Source organism: Atractosteus spatula, chromosome 4 (genome assembly GCF_055471065.1).
Source record: "Atractosteus spatula isolate fAtrSpa1 chromosome 4, fAtrSpa1.hap1, whole genome shotgun sequence".
NCBI classification, from domain to species: domain Eukaryota; kingdom Metazoa; phylum Chordata; class Actinopteri; order Semionotiformes; family Lepisosteidae; genus Atractosteus; species Atractosteus spatula.
In genome coordinates this window covers 64,628,457-64,649,493 of record NC_142709.1, presented here as the reverse complement: position 1 = coordinate 64,649,493, position 21,037 = coordinate 64,628,457, and the positions used below count along the sequence as shown (strand labels likewise).

Genomic DNA, 21,037 nt, shown 5'->3' with positions numbered 1-21,037 from the left:
ATAGTGATGGGGACACTATACTGTAAAAAGGTGCCTTCCATCTGATTAGATGTTATAACAGGTCCCGAATGACTGTGGTCATTAAAAATCCCAGGGATTTAGGGGTGTTACCCCAGCATCCTGGCAAAATTTCCCATTAGCCTTTATCAATCATAGCCTCCTAATAATCCCCATCTATGAACTTCATCACTCCGTTCTCCTCCCCACTGATATCTGATGTGTGGTGAGCCATCTGGCGCACTATGGCTGCTGTCGCATAATCCAGGTGGGTGCTGCACATTGCAGATGGTGGTTGAGAGTCCCACTTACCTGTAAAGTGGTTTAGTGGAATGTCCAGAAGTATAAGGAATTACTATTAATAATAATAATATCCACTAGAGGGCAGTGAAACTCAACATCTCCACAGCAAATGCACAGATGGATTTTACTATTGCGTTGCGTTTCCACACTATATAAGCTAGTATGGATGTTCTGCAAGACTCCTAGTTTCTTCTTTTGCAAGATTGGAAATTATTACAACTATTCCAGCAAAATATAATTTTTCATACTGCTTTTGAATTCTGATTCTATTTTCTCTGGAAAAACAATATAGAATACAGTACAGCAAAGTGTTCTGTGATCCATTAGTGTATGTAATCAGTGCTTGCTGTCTAACACTAATGGACTTTTACACCACGGTTTATTGTGATGCATGCAATTAAGAGATTTTTAAGGATGTCAGTTTTAAAAGTGAAAGTATACTAATTACAGTATATCGAACAGATTCTGTAGGTTCTTGTCATGATGCCTGTTTCCAGACACTAGATGGAGACCAACTGTAAGAGTGATGAGGTACATTTTGCTGTAGATGTTTCTGGAGACAATATGGAAAACAATTATCTGGTTTTAAACAACTTTTCTTTCTTTTGAATTTACTTATTTATGTGTCACAAAAGCATGCTTCCTGCCAATAGTCTAATCCTGAAAATCTGGACTCCCAAGTGATACCAGTAAAAGGGAACTCTACAGCAACAACTGGTAGAAGGTCTTTGCAAGAAGTCAGCCCAAGCAAAGTATTTGCACCAGATTATGTAGGATACTGGGGCTATATACTGTTCACTCTCTGTGGGTCACACAACCTAACTCTAGAGAGGGGCTCTCAGGCTTTTGGCTGCTTAATTGAAAATAGCAAATTAAGATTGAATGCTAGTATATTGATAGTGAGTATTTACCTTTGTCTGAGCAATGTCAGTTACCTACCCTAACTCCAGTAATTCTACTCACATAATTTGTCCCATTTCAGCTCATGCTCTACACTAGGTATTCTGGTGTGTGCCCTCCCATTGGCTCCTTGTGTATCTTCTCAAGTCAAAATCATCACATCCAGCTGCAACTGTAAGAGAAAGCCTCTTCAGTCACTTTAGGTTATGCCTGAGTCACCAGGTTTCTGCAGTTACATAAAAGAGGATTTTCTTTCCAATAATATAACAGAAGTTCAGTACTGTTCACTTAGAACCTGTTGTATATCTCTTTGTTTTATTAAGTGAAACAGAAATGTGACTGTGCTGACCTTGACAGGTTGTGAAAACTACAATTTACTATGGTTTCATTACATTTGGCTGTATTTTTTTTAACTGCAGTACACACTATTAAAGATTTAGAAGGGAAGACGTTAGTGCACTACAGAGTTCAGGACCAGTGCGTGAACCTATAAAAAATCAGAGACATAAATCTGATTGCCGAAAAATAAGATAGGAGGCCCACACAGATATGGAAACAAAAAGATATTTAATCCTGAACTTAAATATACAGAAATATGTCAATTTAATTTTAATGCAGCCAGATAAGCGCTTGCAGAGACCCAGTATAATAGAACCTTTTTAAGTGTCTATTTTCACTCCACAGCTTGGAACTCTTGATTTTTGTAGCTTCCTAATAAAACTTGATCCTCTTGGTTTCACCTGTTTCAGTCTCAGTATGTGCCATCTCTTCTCTTTTCTGACATAGCTGAGCTTCACAGTGTAGACATTGGACTTTTACAATTTTCTCAGTTCTCTCACTGGACTATATGGTTTACTAATTGTGTGCATTTTGTGACTAGTGTAAATCAAAACTATAATCCATCACAGAAAACCAAAGAAGACATATAATTGTACATCATACTTTTTTTCCCTACATTTCTTGTTTTACCTTTACACATCAAACCCAAAATAATCTAAATAAAAAAATATTTTTACATTGTAAACACGCTTTTTTGTGTTGCTTGGTCCTGTTAGACCAATAACTATTTTTATTGGTTCTACTGCAGCAGAGTCAACCTATCAGAATTGCTTTCAATGTATAGAATATTTCAAAATATGAAAACCTACAGAAATTATATCGAAAGAAATCCTTATTCCATGCCAAGCTCCTCGCCTAGGACCCTGTCTATATCAAAACCACACCTCACAATTTGTTCTGCCCAATGTGATTTACAGTATATCATGGCTTTGTACTCAATATGAGATATTGTTGGAGGCCAGAAACCATCCCCAGTAAACAATCTTAGAATATACAGTAATTGGTATCCAATAGCACCAGTTGTGTTAATACCTTGTAGCCTGATGTTGCTGGATGTCTGTAGCTAAGCAAGGAAGGCCTGGTCAGTTCTGTTTCTGGAACAGCAGGTTGTGGCTATAAGTGATCTTGGTGACAGGTGACACTTTACCCTTGGGACCAGAATTTCTAGCCAAGTGCTGCAATATGATAACTAGGCTCACTGTGGCATCCTCTGGATGAGATGATAAACTGGGGTCCTGGTTGCTTGGTTATTAAAACTCCAAGACTCTGCTGGTTCAACAGGTGAAAGCAATTGGCCTGGTGTATAGTGGCTGTCATGCATCACACAAGTGGGGGCTGCACTTCTGTGATAGAGGAAGCAGGGCCCAGCCAAACGATCCTTTGGCATGAAAAGTGCAATATAAGTACAAGCAATTTTCACAACTACAGTAGTCCCTTACCTCATATTTATTCACAGTTGTACCATTATGCCATGCATTAGAGCAAGAGCAAGAATTCCTTACACTTATGTAGCATGTTTCTGGACACTCCGCTCAAAGTGCTTTACAGGTAATGGGGACTCCCCTCCAAAACCAGCAGTGTGGATGATGCAATGGCTGCCAGAGTGCGCCAGTGTGCTCACCATATTTCAGTTATGAGTGGGGAAGAGAACAGAATAATGAAGCCAATTTATAGATGGGGATAATTAGGAGGCCATGATTGTAAAAGGCCAGGGGGACACTGGTTTCCTCTGTCATATCACCCAAATAGTTCGAGTCCACTTGCAATAACAATATGTATAATGTGCACATTTTTCACTTTTATATACCAGCAAAGAACATTGTATGTTCATTCCTAGGAGTACTTCTTCAGACAAACAGAAAAACGCAAAGCAGCAACAGATAAAAAACATTGACATATAGTACCAGACAGGCCTGGACTGGAAACAACTTCACAGGACATATACTGTAGACAGGTGCACCAGAAGCCCAGCAGTTCAAATCGGTTTCATAACAACAAGTAAAGGACCAAAAACTAAAGAAAAAAAACTTCAGCAATGTAAACTTTGTCTGATGTTTGAAACTAAACGTCTGGGAAAAGGTGGTGGAGAATCATTTCGGTGGTCCGTTTCCAGAGATGGTTTTGGATCAAGGATCTACAAGTAAATAAAAGGGAATTATGTTACAACATGAATCTTTGAGAGGTTAGAAGATTTTGACTGGTTACTAAGCTTATTATTAGTTTATTAAGTAAGAAAAAGGCTTTTTCTTTAAAAGTAGCAAACATTTTAACTGTACTTTTAACTTGGTTCATAACTGGACTCAAAATGCTAAAAGCAGTGTTTATAACCTTTTGTAACATGGACTGAGTATGCACATCATTAATTTTTTCTTGTCTCCAATCATTTAATTAAACATTAATTAAACAATTAATTTAATAAAAATTAAATGTAGAAAGAGTTAGATAAAACGGCTATTGTACATTAGAGAAGGAAGTACATTTACAAACAAAAATACCGATCGAGTTTAAAATACCACATATTAGTGAAAACAATGCTAGAACGTGTTAACCGCCATGTCTCATTTTCTGAAAAAAAGTGTTGACGTGGCTGTATGGTTCCAAATCCAAAAAAAATCTCCCCAAAATCCCTTCACATCTCTTGGAAATTAATATTTCGATCGTCAATAGTTTCCGCAGATTGTTACCATAGCTGTTAAAATGATCATCTCTGATTAAGTAAGGTCTTTGGCCCAAGAGTATTGTCACGTGTTCCAAAGCTTAATCTGTTGCACATTCCCAACACTGTAGGGGTTCCTGATTCTTTTTTCTAAGGATACAATTTTCTAGACTTCTCAGTGACTGGCAATGCTGGCCAGCAGACAGCAGTTCCCAGTTTGACCTGGAATCTCAGCTGTCAGCTGGTTGGGAGTAAGAGGAGGGGGGCATCTGTGGGGGTGGCGATAGTTCTTTGGAATTTTCCGCTCAGACAGTGATAAGAATTGAGCATAGTGTAATTGTAATTGAATTATATAAAGTACCTTCCAACTAGAAAAATGTTTCACTGCGGGGATGGCTCATGTTAGAGATACTGTAGATAGCTAATTGCTCCATAGGCATATTATAATGCAATAATCCTTCAAAATGTAAAATGTATCATTGTCAGTTTATATAGTATGACGTGACTTCTGACACTGCAGTCTTGTGCCCTAACAAATCACGTGTAGAGTAGGTTGCCTGTAACATCACAGGTGATTACGTCTTGTTTAAAAATGTACAGCCCATTTGATTATCTTAAATAGACCGGGGTATCCATTATCAGAAAACAGTGACAGTTCTTGCTCATTACTACAAGTAACGTTGGGAGCCGTGGGTGAACTGAAGTTGCCTCAGCTACCCCTTTAAGACACCGCAGTAGCTGAATGGTTTAGTATAGTGTTTCACGCTTTTTTCCCTCAATTGACTCACATCCTTCTCTCTGGACTCCGCTAATCATCCTGGCGTGCTTTAACACACAGGGTTTATAGGGATTTCGTGCTGCAAGTGCGAGTGCAGCGACAACGGTAGTTTTAGCAGAAGATGGATTTAACGTTATTCCAGTACAGCATTTTCGCTGGGGTATCAGTTTTGCTCCAGGCTGTTTCACCGACCTCAGCTACAGCCTTACTGGAACCTTTCGATCGCCTGTATGACAGTGGTGTTGAAGCCTTCTATAGCAGTGACTATGAAAGTGTGGTGTACTACATGGAGAAAGCGCTCCGCAGTTACTCTGAACTTCGCCACACCAAAGTCCGATGCAGGCTGAAATGCAAGGATCAGCACCCTTTAGATGGATCCGACTCGGACCTGCAGTTCTTCGATTCGGTGCTTAGAAGGGCTGCTTGCCTGAATGACTGCATCGAGAGGAAAACCGGGTCCCAGTCCATGCACATGGCAAGCGAAGATGTCATTCAAGATTTCAATAGGAGGACACCGTATAACTTTCTTCAGCTAGCTTACTATAAGGTAAGAAAATCCGAATAGTTAGCACCCTCGAGCAACGCTCCCCACTATCCCTTGTCTAAACACCTGGTCAGGTGCACTTTTGTCTTAGCAGAATAGCGTCATCATACACTGGACTTTGACAACCTGAAACACATCCAGTAACCGCTGGATTTAAATGCACTTGTGAGACCACTAAAAACGTCTCAATATACTGTAGTTAGATTTAGTTTTGTTTATTGACAACCTGAAACACATCCAGTAGCCGCGGGATTTAAATGCGCTTGTGAGAATGTTAAAGACGTCTCAATAGAGTGAGATTTAGTTTTGTTTATTGGGTGTAAAAATCTCTAAGTATTTTATCTAAAGATTTGTAAAGCATATGAAGATTTTCTACATGGTATTTCGGTTTGAAAGGTTTTGGTAATAAATACCACATTTAACTTCTCTTTTACTGGTTTACTAAACTAAAGCAGATGTATATTTCACAGATCCTAACGTTAAGTGAAGTATTAGAATTGTTTAGTCGTACCCTACGGAGAATGCTGCAGTCTAGACAGTAAAACATAGTTGCGTGTTCTTCAAACCTTTTTTTCTTGCTCACTGTAAACCGCAGAGAGAGAGAGAGTAAAAAATTATGTAAATGGTAATGTGTGTTATTCCTAATACTGGTGTGTTATATGTATGTATTGAGGTGATAACCAAACTTATGCTTTATTTTTTCAGTACTATATATCATCATTTGAAATGCCCATAAGAGCCTACATGATATTGGGCTTACGGAGTTAATAACAACATATCAGTTATTAGTTACACAGTCAGAATTTATGGCTTAAGGGAATTGTATATTTATTTTACGCGTTGTTTTGAATTCAGAGCATGAGTATCAGTATATATGTTGCTAGTGTTTAAAGAATGTTCGATTAATAAAAATCTCGGTTTATTCCTTTAATGTCTTCAGATTGCAAAATTCATGTTTTTGTCTTTGTCACCTATGGCCCCTTAGAAATGTTTCTTAGATGTCTGTCCTTCCTTTTACTGTCTTCTGTGAATAAACCGTGTTGGCTGTTTATATTTCTCTATGAATCCAACAGCAGCTCTAACATTTAGAGTTTTGTGGGATCTGACATATTAAAATCTGAGTAAATACTGTACATAACATAACACTGTGAATATGCAAGGATACAGCAATAACATAGCTTAAATACTTAAATCTAATAACCCTGTTTATACTGGCTAGTTATACTGTCATTTAGCATAAAGTCCTTGACGTAATTTTTCTTCAGTGCTTTCATAGGTATTGCACCAAACCTGTTCTGAATTATGAATTTTGGCACACATATACTGGACCTACAGTAAGTGTTCAAATTGTACTAGCAGTATAGAAATGGGTATAACATTGCTAGATGTAGCAATTGGACTGAAACGTGGTCTAAATCAGACCAGTACTCCTGGTACTGGAGAACTGTAATCCAACGGGTTTTAGATGTAATTTCTAATCTTCCACAGGAAAAGAAAAAACAGGAAAAAAATAGAAATATTGATAAGAACAGTTTGTTTAAATAAAGTAATTGAAAGTCCAGTGTGGAACGAACTAGAATAATTCGTGGCACTCTAGAACTAGGAGTGAATATCATTGGTCTAAATATAACAGATATACCAGTTAACCACACATGATGTTGTGTTCCCAGGCCCAGTCAGTATTTCATTGTCTATGCAGTACTGTATACTGATAGGAAGCAGCCCAAAGAGATTCCCTGTGCAATAAACACCTTGATATAATACAGCTGTGGTTTACAAAATAGGTTATGGATATACCTCGGTTGTTCCTCATTTAAAATTTCAAACAGTATGATTTTTTTTTTCTAACAGGCCACGTATTCACTGTTGTAATATTTTATTGATAATCCTCATGCCCTTGTGTTTCCTGACTTTGTCCAGTAGCCAACGTAGCCAAAGACGTTTATCATGAAAGTCGTTTCTGTTCTTCACCTGGAGGATTTTGTGAGCCACCAACTGTTCAGAAGATACAGACCAGTCTCTATGATGTGGGAAAGGGCTTTACTGACATTTTGGCTTTAATCTGCTTGGGTTTGAGAGCAAATCGCCCTGCCATGTGGATGAAGTGTTAGAACCCATCACTGCTAAACCAGTGGTTACTGCATTGGTGGTGGCAGTGGGAGAGGGGTGCTTCAATGAATGCCAGAGAGAAAAAAACACAGCAAAATAAATTAATTGGACTTGAATTCTTTAGTCACTCAGCTCTTCGGAAAAATAACAAGAAAATACATGTGCATAAATTTGCCTTTCTTGTGTTTATTTTAAAAAGGCTTTCCTTCAAATACAATCATCCTTATTCATTTAAAAAAAACCCACCAAAAGCTCTTTTAGAATAATCAAAAATAATAACACTTGTAAGTTGAAAAGGTAAATACTTTGAAACCTTAAAAAGTGTTCGACAGCATCACCAGGTACAGTGTTTCAACACATATTTCACTATATGTGAAAAAAACCCATGGCAATTTGAGCAAGCAGTCCAGCTCAAACATATCTACTGTCCGGCGAGTAAACCAGTTATGGAAACTATGGCAAATAGACATTACATGGCTAAAATAAACAGAATTTATGTTGACAGTGGTGCTAAAGCAAGGGAGGAAATTTCAACCGCAGTCATGAAGTGCACTAACAACCTGAGATATTTTTAAAGCAGCAAATAAGTAGGGTTTCATGTATAATGTGAGGCGTTTGTGAACAGCATGACTTTAGGCATTCACCTTTGTTCATCTAAACTCTGAATGAATGTTTTGGGGAGAGATCCTGCCGTATGCTCGAAAAAAAAAGAGAGGGATGGTCCTTCTTGTTTTCACCACTAGGGAATCTGATGTTTGCTTGACATGGCAGCACTATTTAGAATTTCCTGGTGCCACACTCTTGGCAGGTACTTTCAAATGTTTTGACTGCCCACTTTTCCCTCATTGAAACATTTTTTTTTTGTATTTTTCTTCCCTGTTGGCAGACGCTCTCAAAGATCAGGCTTGCCTTCCTGGGGTCTACAATTCTCTAGTGGACTCTGTGGACATTGTACAGTAGATACTTCAAAAATGCTCTTTGCAGCTACACTTTATGACTCCAGGACAATGGACAAAAATGTTTATAGTATTTTTTCTTTTTTCCAATTTGTTTGTTTGGAAGTACTAACAGACAGTGATACTATAAAGCATAAATAATGTTATGATGCTGATCACATTTTATAACATTGATGGTTTTTATGGATTTGAGGTGCAAGATGGATCCGGGCCAGACCGGATGTTGTACACTATGCTTACTCAGCACCCAGTAATGTTACTGATGGAAAGCTGGTGAGGGAAGCTTATTATGATGGTGATGGTGATGCGGTCAGCACCTGATTAAGACTTAAAATGCAGGCAATGTCCCATCTTAGCCAATTATTTCAGTGAAGAAATTAAGATGAGAGGTAGGTTGTAAAAAAGATCACCTTCTGTGCCCTGAGGCCACAAATTTGTCCAGTCTTGATATACAAAGTATTTTCTTTGGTGAGTATTGGACTGGGTGACACAGTGGTGCAGTGGTTGTCATCGCTGCCTCACAGACCTTGGCTGCTATCTGTGTGGATTTGTATGTTAATCCCATGTTCATGTGGGTTTCTTCCAGGTGCTCTGGTTTTCCCTAACACTCCAGAAACATACTGTAGTGGTAGGTTGATTTGCTTCTGGGAACATTGGCCATAGGTGTGAGTGTCTGTGAGGGATCTGCCCAGCGATGCACTGGTCCTGTCCAGTTTGTACCCTGTCTTGTGCCTGTTGCTTGCTGGGATAGGCTCCAGCTCCTCTGCGACCATGAATTAGAAAAAGCAGTTAGAAAATGAATGGATGTTATTCTTGTTTTATAAGGGACAGCAATGCAAGGTGAAGCTACGTCAGAGCTCATGTAATGAGACCAGCTCTGCTGATTTCTGTACCGGCACCTTTGCTGTTGTCTATATTTACCAAACTTGGGTACAAATGCATTTGCGAATGCTGTTCATATAATTTAAAGATCATACTCAGTCTCATCATGAAGGTGGGATCTGCTAATCATGTCCTCTACAGGTTGGTTGCCAATCATTCAACTCATTCAAACCTGCTTGTTTTTTGATCTTGTCTGCATTGAGGGTGGCTGCTTTGAAGTGTTTTAGAAAATTATGAACAGGTGAGTTTGACGGTGTTGAATGGATTGCAGCTGGGTGAGGTATGATTATTATGTCTTACTTTGATGAATAATACATCTAAATGTTGAATACACAAAACTGTTTGAACACCTTTTGTCAGTGTATTTGAGCCGTTGTCTGGTAGACACACGAGTGAGCAGAATCAGGGTATTGTCAGTTGCCCTTTTCTTTTCCATCAGTTCTGTACTTTGAATTCACTTGCTTCTATTTGGTTTTTCTCAAACTAATCCATGTTGGACTGAATTTATTTTCAGTTTTCCACATTGTAATTAATGACCTTTCAAAATTTAAGGATACTCAGTTGACCACAGACAGTTTAAAGTTGTTTTATTAAATAACAGTGTAAAAAGGTTTTAGCTCATACTGTACTTATCATCTGCTTTGTGTTTTATAATATTATGGCATTTTTTATGTTCAATGTTATACTTTCAACACACATTGCTTGTTTTTCCATATTTATATGTACAGTACCGATAAGCTAAAACCTTTTCACTGTACTTTACTTTTGACTCCTCAAAAGCTATATAATTAAAACAAATATCCCTGTATGCTATGGAAGTTTAAGCTTCTGATCAATCCTAAGTAGGAGGCAGTGGAATCAACCTTGTGGGCCTCTTCTTATCCTGACACACCTTTGCAAAGTAAGGACACACGTACCAAGACACTGAAACTGAGGGATGTCTCCTTAAACAAGGCGTTGGTTAAATTATTCAGAGATTGCTCATCAATGCAAAAGGTTTCTTTTTAAAACAAAAGATCATATAAGCCTTAACCTGTCAGCAGCTAGACGTAGCTTGTTACTGCTAATTTAAACGTGTTAATGGGTAACTTGGCATGTTGTCAGAGCTTCCTATCATTGAAAACCATTAGGAAGACCTGCTGTTGATCTCTTTAACCTGAATGAGATTGGTATTCAATCAAAGATTAGCAGGCTTGGCCAAAAATTCAATATGTCTTCATTGCGGTTTTAATCATTATTAAGCAGGAGATCAAAAACATTCTGTACGTTTCATAAAATGGAAAAAAGCAATCAAGTGGGAACTATTTGTGAACATATCTTCTACTAGTTTACATTCCAATGAACGCCCAACTTTAATCATGCCAATCCCCACCCCTCCATCACCACCATACAACTGGGACTTGACAGAAAAACCCACAGACACAAACTGTCTAGGGAGGCTGGCTGATGCCTTCTGACTCAGATTTGCAAGTCATTTATTTGAGCAAATATTTTGTTTTCCTGTTGTGGCTTGCTTGCTTTCCTTAAGAAAAGCACCTTATGAGGTTGTGAACGGGCCATATTATGTGACAACTGGACAGAATCCAGATAGCCTCCATTACTGGGGCATCCTAACTCCCTGGTCAAACAGCAGCATGATCAAAAGAGCCGACAGAGAGACAGTCCATCCCAGACAAATAGCAAGGAATGACCGATCACAAGCACTGCATTAGTCACTGAAAACTATGTGACCCCACTTGAAATAAACCAAGTTTTTGTACAAGACACAATAAAAACCTAAATAGAAAGAGCTGAAAGTATTTTTTAAAAATTCACATGGTGTTTGATTTTAAAGTTAACTAGCCCAATCCCATCCTTATCCCCTTACATGTACATTAATGTAACCATGAGTGCAATTTGAAATGAAGTGAAGCTGAAATGGAAATTTATATTAAGGGTAGGACAGCAAGTCGTTTAGTGCACAACAGTTAGTACTAATGTAGAACAAAACCGATTACATGTCATATGTGGCCATGTTTTATGTCGTTTTTACTACGAAATATAATTTTATTTTGTTACATGCTTTCTAATGTCATGATTAAAAAGACATTATGAGTGCAATGGGAGGCTGTCACTTTCACACTCTGTCATACTGGACACAAACTGTCATGCTTTAAACTTAAGAATGCTTTTCAGATAGTAAAGAGTCGTAGGCAGTGCTTGGAAGTTAATACTCTCATTGATCTTCTGAAATACAGCAATTAAAAGAAGCAGCTTTTATGTGATGTGAATTTGTACTCGAGACTCCCCGGGGTTTGCTAGAGTTAATAATAAGACCTGCAGAATGATGTTCATTCAAATGCCAGTATCTAATCACTTCCAATGTATTGTTTTGGTTAAAGCAGATCGCATAGTTTGGAGGTGCTCAGTTTTCAGTACTAACTGAATTCTACCATCTGTCTTTTTTTAGGGATTGTACAAATTCAATCAGTCTACTGTAATGGACTCCAGTCAGCAGTGGTATCTGTTTCCAGTTTTGTATCCTACACTGTATGGGATAATGATCAGGAATGTTCAAGGATGGGTGGAAATGGAAGACTTTTCCATTTATCTGAATTTTTGTAAATCAGAGTTTTGTATGGATTTCTCTGTTCAACCTAGTAATAATATGTTATATATTTTCTTTGCTGCTTAATTGTGGATGAGATGTTTCTTCCAAAAGATGAAGTCTAAAAGCATTTGTTTAGTTTTTGAGCTCAGGTCAATGACCTTTAGTAGTGAGCACAAGAGTGTTAGGAGTTATTTAATTCCAGATCTGTATGAAGTAGGAGTTCTGTATTGTTGAAATTTTGTAACAATTACATTGTGATAAAAGGTAAACTGTAGTTTCTGACCAATTATCTGCATGTCACATCAGCATAATTAAAATACGGAACAAAACGGTTTGCATCCAGGCTTCAGGAAGTTTGTGCTCACTCTTACCAGGCTTTCGGAATTGTCTTATCCTGAAGCAATTTTTTTAAAGATGCAATAAAGTGGGGTAGGTATTGTCATTATAACAGTAGTGTGGACCAGAAGGTTGTAAGGTTGTATTTATATAATGAAATTCAGATGCAGCCACAGGTTGTTTTTGAATCTCTGGGCTTTTGCTAACTGAATTTTGCTCACAAGAAGGGGACTGTATTGAAATTTAAGGGTATAGTTACAGGCAAATGAGAGGTAGACTCAGAGGAGGAGCGGAGAATTGTGTCTGGAGTGTACTGAATGTTTCTTGGTTAAGATTGGCAGTAGGTGGCAGCAAGAAGAGACTTTTTTCATCATTACCCTATGAAAACTCCTATTTTGTCCCATTTTAAGAAAAGAGCTTTGAATAATGTTCTGGTTTAAATGCTCGAGAAACTAATCACATCTCGGAGACTCTGGATTTTGATATGTGTGTTGTTTTTATTTTTGTCTTCGCAGTTTTAAACTGCAGTAGAAGAATGAAATTCTTCTATGCTATAACTGTGGCCTTTTGTATTTCACACAGCTTTTCACATTAAACACAGTTAATGTTAGGGAGAGGTTTGTGTGTTGTCAACTGTCAAACCACATTAAAAATCTTGTGAATTCAATTTTAACTGTGAAAATGTGTATATTCATACAGGCAATGCAGCACTGCCTCTTTTAAACTGTTTTTCTTGCATGACTTGTATAAGGCTCAAAATTACAAATTAAGGATGTGAAGACGTGTTAATGTAGGAAATATTTTGCATTAGAACAACCTATTTTTTTTTCTCATTTCTCATTTTTGACATGATAATCTGAAAAGGTTCTGTTTTGTGTTGTGCTCTTGAAATCTGCATACCTAAAATTGTTGGAACCAGGGGAAACTGTAAGTGGTGAGCAGTTAAATGGATGCATTGTTATAAATCAGAAAACAAAAATTCCAAGTAAGCTATTTTGTGTTCCAGTAGGTATTCAGTATCCTAATCAGCTCTGGTATTATATGAGCTAGTAAGTTATAAACTCCTGGGTATATCTGGCAGGCTAAGGAAAAGATATAGCTTTAGTGGAAAAAGTAAAGGCAGCTGCCAAGTGAGCATCTGTTTTGTTTGACAAACGACCGTCTGCTGAGAGTTGGAACATCATTTCGATATCCCAGATCTCTTTTATAAATTTTGTTTTTTTTGAATGAATCGTATCTCTCCCCCCCCCCCCCCCCATAATTATTTGCAGCCAGTGTGCAATCATATGGAAAATCAAGTGTCGTTGCACTTTCGATGCTGGAAGATGAAAGATTTTAAACAAGATCCTTTTTGAAATGTTTCTGGAAACGCAGTCATTTGAATTTTACTGTACTTTGTAATATGCATTAAGAAATTCAGTCCATAACTGCCTATTAGAATGTAGACAAATATGTTTTTGCAAATCTGGATATACTGTATTATGTCCAAGTCTAAAAAGTCATTTTAGACTCTTCTCTTTTGCTTAAGAAGCACACCCAAGTTTTATAACCCACGCAGGAGAAGGTGTTGTCCTCCATATCGAGAACAATGGAACATTCCATCAAAACTGCTTGCAGTTCTCGTTTTACTTTTCTGCTGCACATGGTCTCGCATTGAGGAGTTTGAAGCTCCCAGGCCTGTCACAGGAGGGTGAGAGCTGGCTAGAGCTGGGCCAGATTATGATGGTTTCCTGTTCTTGACCACAAACCAGAGCACTGCTGGGGGAAGACGAGAGAAGCTGGGTCTCTCACAGACGCTGTACTCTAAACAGACTCCTGCAGCAGCACAGCACACACTCTTTTAGGTAGCTGTGTCATAAACCACAGTTTATGCAACTAGATCTCCGGCATGCTCCTTTCTGTATCTCTTTTTTATTTATTTGGACTGAACTACACTCTGTCTGGAAGCCTTGCATTTTACAGATTACAGCAGCAATTTCAGAAGCTGTTTCATCCCTGTGTTCTCTCTCTAAGCTTGTTCATAGCTCTTTGGCTTTGATTCTCAAGGACAAAGCATGTTGGGAACTGGAATGCAGGAATACTGTATTATTGTGTTTGGTGGGAGGCAGGAAGAGGTGTCCAGTTTCCGTCTGTGGACTTCCCCAAAAAAATCTTTAACAATGTATCCGTTCCTGCTATATTGTTGAAATTGTTTGGGGCTGAGCATTTCCTTGGGTAAGAATATGTTGGAGACAATTTTTGTGTTTAACATCTGGTCACCTGTATGTCATATATACAGTACATGTTTTTCACAGAAGCGGCAGAACAGTTTTTGTTTAATCTGGGATCAAAAATGACTCACTTCTCTGGATTTAAAACAATCAGAGTTTGTAATTGCACTGTAAATCTGATTATACACTTCATCCCATGTGGACCTCTGGTTGAATTAGTTTTATTCTTCTTGATCTGAGTTTCTACCTTTCTGAGCTTATTTCCAAGTATGGTAGAATTCATAATTATTCCATATGGATTGAATGTTGTTTGTAAATGTTCTTATGTAGTTCAAAAAGTATTAAAAGCTTTAACTGGAGTTATTTTGTCTGGGATGTTTTAGTGTGCTTTCTATGATAGAAGATGTGCATTTAAAAATGTCCATTCTGTCTCAAATCTTTTATTACATTTCAAAAGAATAGTTTATATCAAGTGGACTAAAAAAGGAAATGTCATAATGGAAAGTCCTATTCGGCAAGTCTGACATCAGACATCATTGTGATAGCAGCAGTCTGCACTTTAGATCTCCATGCAAATAAACACTGTGCCTTTGATTACCCGTGTTGCTTCTATACAGCCACAAAGTTGAGATCAAGCCCTAAATGGCTAAGACAGAATGTTTATAATGTACCTGCTGGACATCCTTCTTTGATTAAATTTAAGGGTGTCCTCTTGTCTGCTAATCCAGCTCACCCAAAAACAGAATGTTCGTCTGCCTAAAATGAGATTACTGTACATAGAAACATTATGTGCCTGTACTGTATATGCTTTAGGAAATAAAGCTTGGAAAGACGGGAGAGGGAATTTATTATAAGGTCCTCCATTGTCATTTTAAAATATATTAAAGTTAACTGTCGAATGTTACCAACCGTGCCTATAAAATCACAATGTGCCTCCACATTAGATTAGTATGTTTTCTCTCAATAGGGCATTTTCTCTGGAATGCAGAGCTGTTGATTTATTGCACAACTCACTCACATGCAAGTTTCAAATGGTTCCAAACATTATGATATTTTGGTGCTTTTATTGTCCTTTAATTTAAATTCCATAGTAAGACACATTGTTCTTTAAATGTAGTGCTCCCTGATTTGTTTTTCATTATTGTTATGTTTGTTATACTTTGGTGTTTTTCTGTGATGCATGAGAATGATCTCTTCTGGAGTTTGTAAAGCGTACAGTATTACCATGGTCATAAAATGCTGGAGCCAAAGTCATAAAATCTGATTGATAGCTGGCATGCAAAACTCTCTGAGCTACCACTATTCTGATTTATCCTTACATAAAATGCAGTCAGCTCTTTGCCAGGTCCTTGAAATGAATATTTGCACAAGTGTGCCTGCAAATAGTGTCCCATTAATCTGCCCTGTCAATTCTTTTCCTTGAAGCCTGTTGCACCAGGTGAAGAACCTTTCTGTATTTTTGATTATTCTGAGGTAGAGGTGCCAGGGAAGTCTTAAGGATCTACCACTGACCTTGGAATAGTTAAAAAAGATCTTCAATATCTGCAAATCTGTTTGAAATTCCTGCATGCTGTACTCAATTTCTGTGAATTACGATTAGTGTTGGTTGTTAATGAAGGCTGGTGGCTTAGCTGGAGGTATGAAATTAAGTTTATATCTGTGATATTTCTAAAAAGTGACATTCGTGACATGGAGATTCATTCAGAGGAATGGAGAGAATGCGTTGCAGTTGTCCAGTTAGTCAGACACAATTAGCATTTAAAAAAACAACAGGCCTCCATGAATTATTTATTACACTGTAATCATAGTCACATTTCAACACATTGGCTTTTCATTAACAGGGCCTTAAAATACTTAATTCTGTGCTCTTAATTAATTTTTTTAAAAAGAAAAAAACAATTTTCTGTTATGAATTTCTTTTAAAGCATTCATTTGGCTTCAGTTTTAGATCATTCAAACAAAAACTGCTTTTTAAAACACTAGGTTTCATGGAGTCATCAGATTCTTACACAAAGTAGTACTAACTGCATGGAAGGAACACTACTCTTTCTTGTACTGAACAATAGAGTATGTTTTTGAAGTCAGTTTGCAGTTATTGTCTCGGTTTCTTTGTGACCTTTGTGACTTTGTGATGATTTGGCTGTCTCCAACATGTCTCAAGCATTTCTTTTAATCATTAGGGTTCATAATCTCTTCATAAATAAATTCATTATTCTGCAACTGCTTTGGCATGCAGTTAGAAGTTTATATTAAAATTAATTATGGATAATGATAACACAGGCAAAAATGGGAGTTGATGATGATTTCACCAGCGTTTGTGTTTACAGAGGTTTATACTTCATTTTCAGTTTGATTCTCTGCAGTGAAGGTTCTGTCTTTAATTGGGAGAGTTTGGCAGACCTTCTGCAGGAAAAGAGTTATACATTGGCCCAACAGATAGCTCTCGCACGATGGATGAAATGAGCATGTGATGATAGACAGGCCTGCTCCCCTTCTCTGGCAGAGCATGTTCTTGGCTGTGCATCTGCTGACCTCCATTTCCCCCTCAAAGCGCTTTGGCTTGCTTTCCAATCCTTCCCCTTACTGTCCCTCTGAGGAGCTTCATTCATCTCTGCTTCATTTTCCACTTGCTGTGCTGTTGAAGGTCTGTTTCTCAAGGCCCCCAGCATGGCTACAAAATGTTTAGAGTAGAGTAGAGGAGTTTATTGCCATATGTACGTGTACATTGGATTTCTTATTTGCACTGATAAATATGATATATAATAAATATGTAGAAGTGAGAAAAAAAACATGGTAGACCATGCAAAAAGTGCACAGTGCAGATGTGTATTGAGCCTGAGGCCCTGCAGTTAGCTGTTGAGGATGCGCACTGCAGTGGGGTAGAAGCTGTTCTTGAGTATAGCGATCCGTGCTCTAATAATGCCGGACCGCTTGGCCAGAGCGCAGGGGGAGAACAGTTTGTGGCCGGGATCCTGAATGATGGATGGGGCTTTCTTGCGACAGTGGATGTTGTGAATCTGTGAATCTCGCCAGTTGATGGCAAATCACATCCTATAATCCTCTGTGCTGTTGCCACAACCCTTTGATGTGCACCTCTGTCATGCGTGGTAGTAATTCTTGCTGTGCAACGAACTCACTTAATCTACCAGGATGTCTCTAAAATTTGTTCTCTTCTTTGGAAATTACAACAATTGTTTTTTTTTAATCAGGTACAATCCCTCCTGCCTAGCTGGGATAATCACTTTCACATGATTTCCTGGTCTCATTTAAGACATTTCTGTTAATTCTTTGATGGCACTGAAGATCGTTTCACTGAGTGAAAAGTTACCTGGAGTTGTGTCCTAATTACATATATCAGATAAGCAAGTCGTGTTCAGATATTTTAAAATGAGATAATGGCATATAAATATGTGGTTATCAAATCACTATGGTGATAGATACTCGTGAACCTGGCAGTCAGAAAGCTGCATTCTCACTCTTTTGTTGTCCTGATGTGGAAACAAGACAAGTCCCAAAAACTAAATCCAGACCAAGTCATGATCAGGATTCTTACACTTTCTTACAAGTGAGGAAAAAGTTCGGGGACCAGCAGTGTGCAGACTGTGCTGTAGACAAAGCCCTTGAATCAAAAATGGAATCTTGCCGTCTTCAATGTCTCTCAAGATGGGGTATGGCCACTGCCCTTGACACGGAATGAAATGCTTTATCCGCGAGCTCATTAAGAGGAATAGAGGAGTAGAAGGACAGAAGTTTATAGGGATTAGGTTAAGATTACGATACAGTAAATTATACAATTGCTATTTACAATACAATTACAGAAAGTGACACAAGGATAGGTATTGTATTATAAATACCAATTGTATAATTTATTGTAATATACACTTAGAGCCTCACTATATCCTTTAAAAGTTTACTGAGTGCTTTTAGCAACACTAGGTCTAGTAAGAAAAGGTGTTTCTCTGTTGAAGAAAACGCAAACAAAACTGAGAATCTGATAAGACCTCACTCCTCACTAAAGAGGGAGGCTGCTGCAAGACAAATCTTCATTTAGCTTTCAGGTTGTTGCAGCTACTGTACTTACTGTTTATTTATGTTTATTTTATAGTTGTTAGTGGGAGATGATTAGTGTTTTTTTTTAATTGGTTACACGGTCAACAAATATGAGTTAGGTGACCCGTGCAGATAGCTTTTGTGTGGTCAAGTTGGGTGTCTTAATTGCTTTGAATTGCTGGTCCTGGTGCAGCTTTTATCATCTATTCTCGGCTAGATAGGAAAGGTGGTGGGAAGGGAATAGCTGACAGATGGTTTAGTGAAAGTAAAAGGCTCCCTTAAAACCGAGTAAAAAGAGGGCACAAGCGTGCGATAGCTTGCTCCTGTTAGTGCAATAATTCAATCTGTTCATTTTTTATTTTCTTTTCTGTCCCACGTGGACCTCCGAGCCTTGCCACAACAGCACCATCAGAGTCACAAGGGGATCAAATGAGAGACAGGAGGCTTTTGTTTAACAACACAAAATACGCTCAGACTGAGGCCTGCTCGGATTGGACCAAGCATAGATCCATTGATCCGTTTTCCAACCGCTATGTCCGGATCAGGATTGTGGGAAAGCAAGATCCTTACCCGGAAAGCACTGAATGAAAAGAGGGTACACTCTGGATGGGGCACCAGTCCATTGCAGGGCAGACACACACAGACACGCACACACTAACAGCAGGGCCTGTTTTCCCTGAGGCCAATTAACCTACCAGCATGTCTTTAGACTGTGGGAGGAAACCAGAGGAAACCCCCACAAACATGGGAGAACCTACAAATTCCATGAAGACAGCACCCCTGGTCCCCAGCGCTGTGAGGCAGCAATGCCAGACACTGCGTCACTCTTCCGCCCGTCCAACCACAGATGTTCAATAGAAATATTGAGTAGAGTGGAGCGTGTTTTTAAATGAATGCGAAATTCAAAGGTCATCACTCACTGGGGTGTTTTATCTTTTATGTTTTCTTCAATAAGCCAAGTTTTTTTTTTTTTTTTTTTTTGCTGCTTCACATTTTTTCTTTAAGTGCCTGGCTGAGTTTTACGCATTGGTGTTGCTCCAGGAGATCGCTCTGATTAATGGAAGTTGATACTTGGCCACAAACTGAAGGGGTTCCCAAGTAAAACAAACTAATTTATTGCTGGAACTCCGAGGTGGGTATTCCTGCACTGCTGTTTCAGCTTGCAAGGGCCTGGATACCATGTACAGTATATGTATACATATTGCATATACAGGACTGTATATCATACAACAACACAAGATTGCTCTAGACATGGCTACACTGCACCAGTGTGGGTAAAACCAGTCTCTGGTCGCTCAGTGTCTTGGCTGCCTGTTCGCATAAGAGGTTCCTTAAAATTGAATCATCATCTGATCATCACATTTCTTATTTAAAACTCCATTTTTATCCTTCTTATGCATGCATGTGCATGTCAATGATTAGGATTTCAATAATGCAATAATATTAATAAATGCTAGCCACTTCTTAAAGTCGGTGTTATGAACAGTTGGGTGACATATTCCAGAAGGATTTGTAGCGTATATACTGTAAATTCAAAGGTATGTACAGGAGAGTGTATCAAACACAGTCATTTTTCAGTAGTCATCGGCGTCAAATGCAATTATGTTAAATTATCTACCTTCCATGGGATAGCGCCAAATTTAAAATATTTATCACAGGTCTTGTGTTTTAAATTGCTTGTAAGTTTTGCATGTCTCTTCAATTTACTATAGCTTGTAACTTTCCTAGATGTACAGTAATTACATTTTTGTTAAACACCACCACGTGTGAGTACACACCACAATTTGTTGGGACTAACACTTAAGCTCCAGAAACAGTCTGTGCAGCAAAGACGTCTGATAAAGTTTACTTTAAACGTTTTCATGTTTGTTGGTTACATTTTGATTTCGCTTTTGCAGTGCAGATTAACTTTTGACTTTTCCTTTTGTATAAAAGACTGGAGGACTGTAATATACAGTGTTGACAGTCTGTATTCTGTGAGTAATTATTTATTGTGTAGTGTGCATGAGGTCCCTAGCTTTTGGCAGTTTCTTATAAAGAGTGCTGAAAGAGATGACTGAATATTTAAGACACTGAGTAAATTAGTAAATTGTAAATGATTCATATGATGGCTTTACTGATTTCAACATTGGTATTTATTACGCAAACATTGCCAAAAATAACAAAGAGATTTAAAAAATTCCTATTAAAGCCCTGTACATTTTCTTTACTGGAGTGTAAAGGTTTCAGTGTTGTATAAACATTTCAAGGCAGATACATTCCATCCTAGAACAGATGTGATTCTCAAACATAACAACATTCTAAGATCTGCATTCTTAATTTATATAAAGACACCACTGAAATGATTCTGCATGTGCAGTGATTTAGTTTTGTGGAGTTTATTTAAA

At 38.1% G+C, this 21,037-nt stretch overlaps 1 protein-coding gene across 1 annotated transcript in view; it reads left to right on the top strand.

Moving 5' to 3' along the window:
* The first annotated feature begins 5,006 nt into the window (after positions 1–5,006).
* Positions 5,007–21,037, top strand: part of p3h2 (prolyl 3-hydroxylase 2) — a 67,776-nt gene continuing 51,745 nt past the window's right edge. The window contains exon 1 of the mRNA XM_088912954.1: positions 5,007–5,520. Within this exon, the coding sequence (XP_088769080.1) occupies positions 5,095–5,520 (426 nt within the window). The 5' untranslated portion in view covers positions 5,007–5,094. The remainder of the gene's footprint in view (positions 5,521–21,037) is intronic.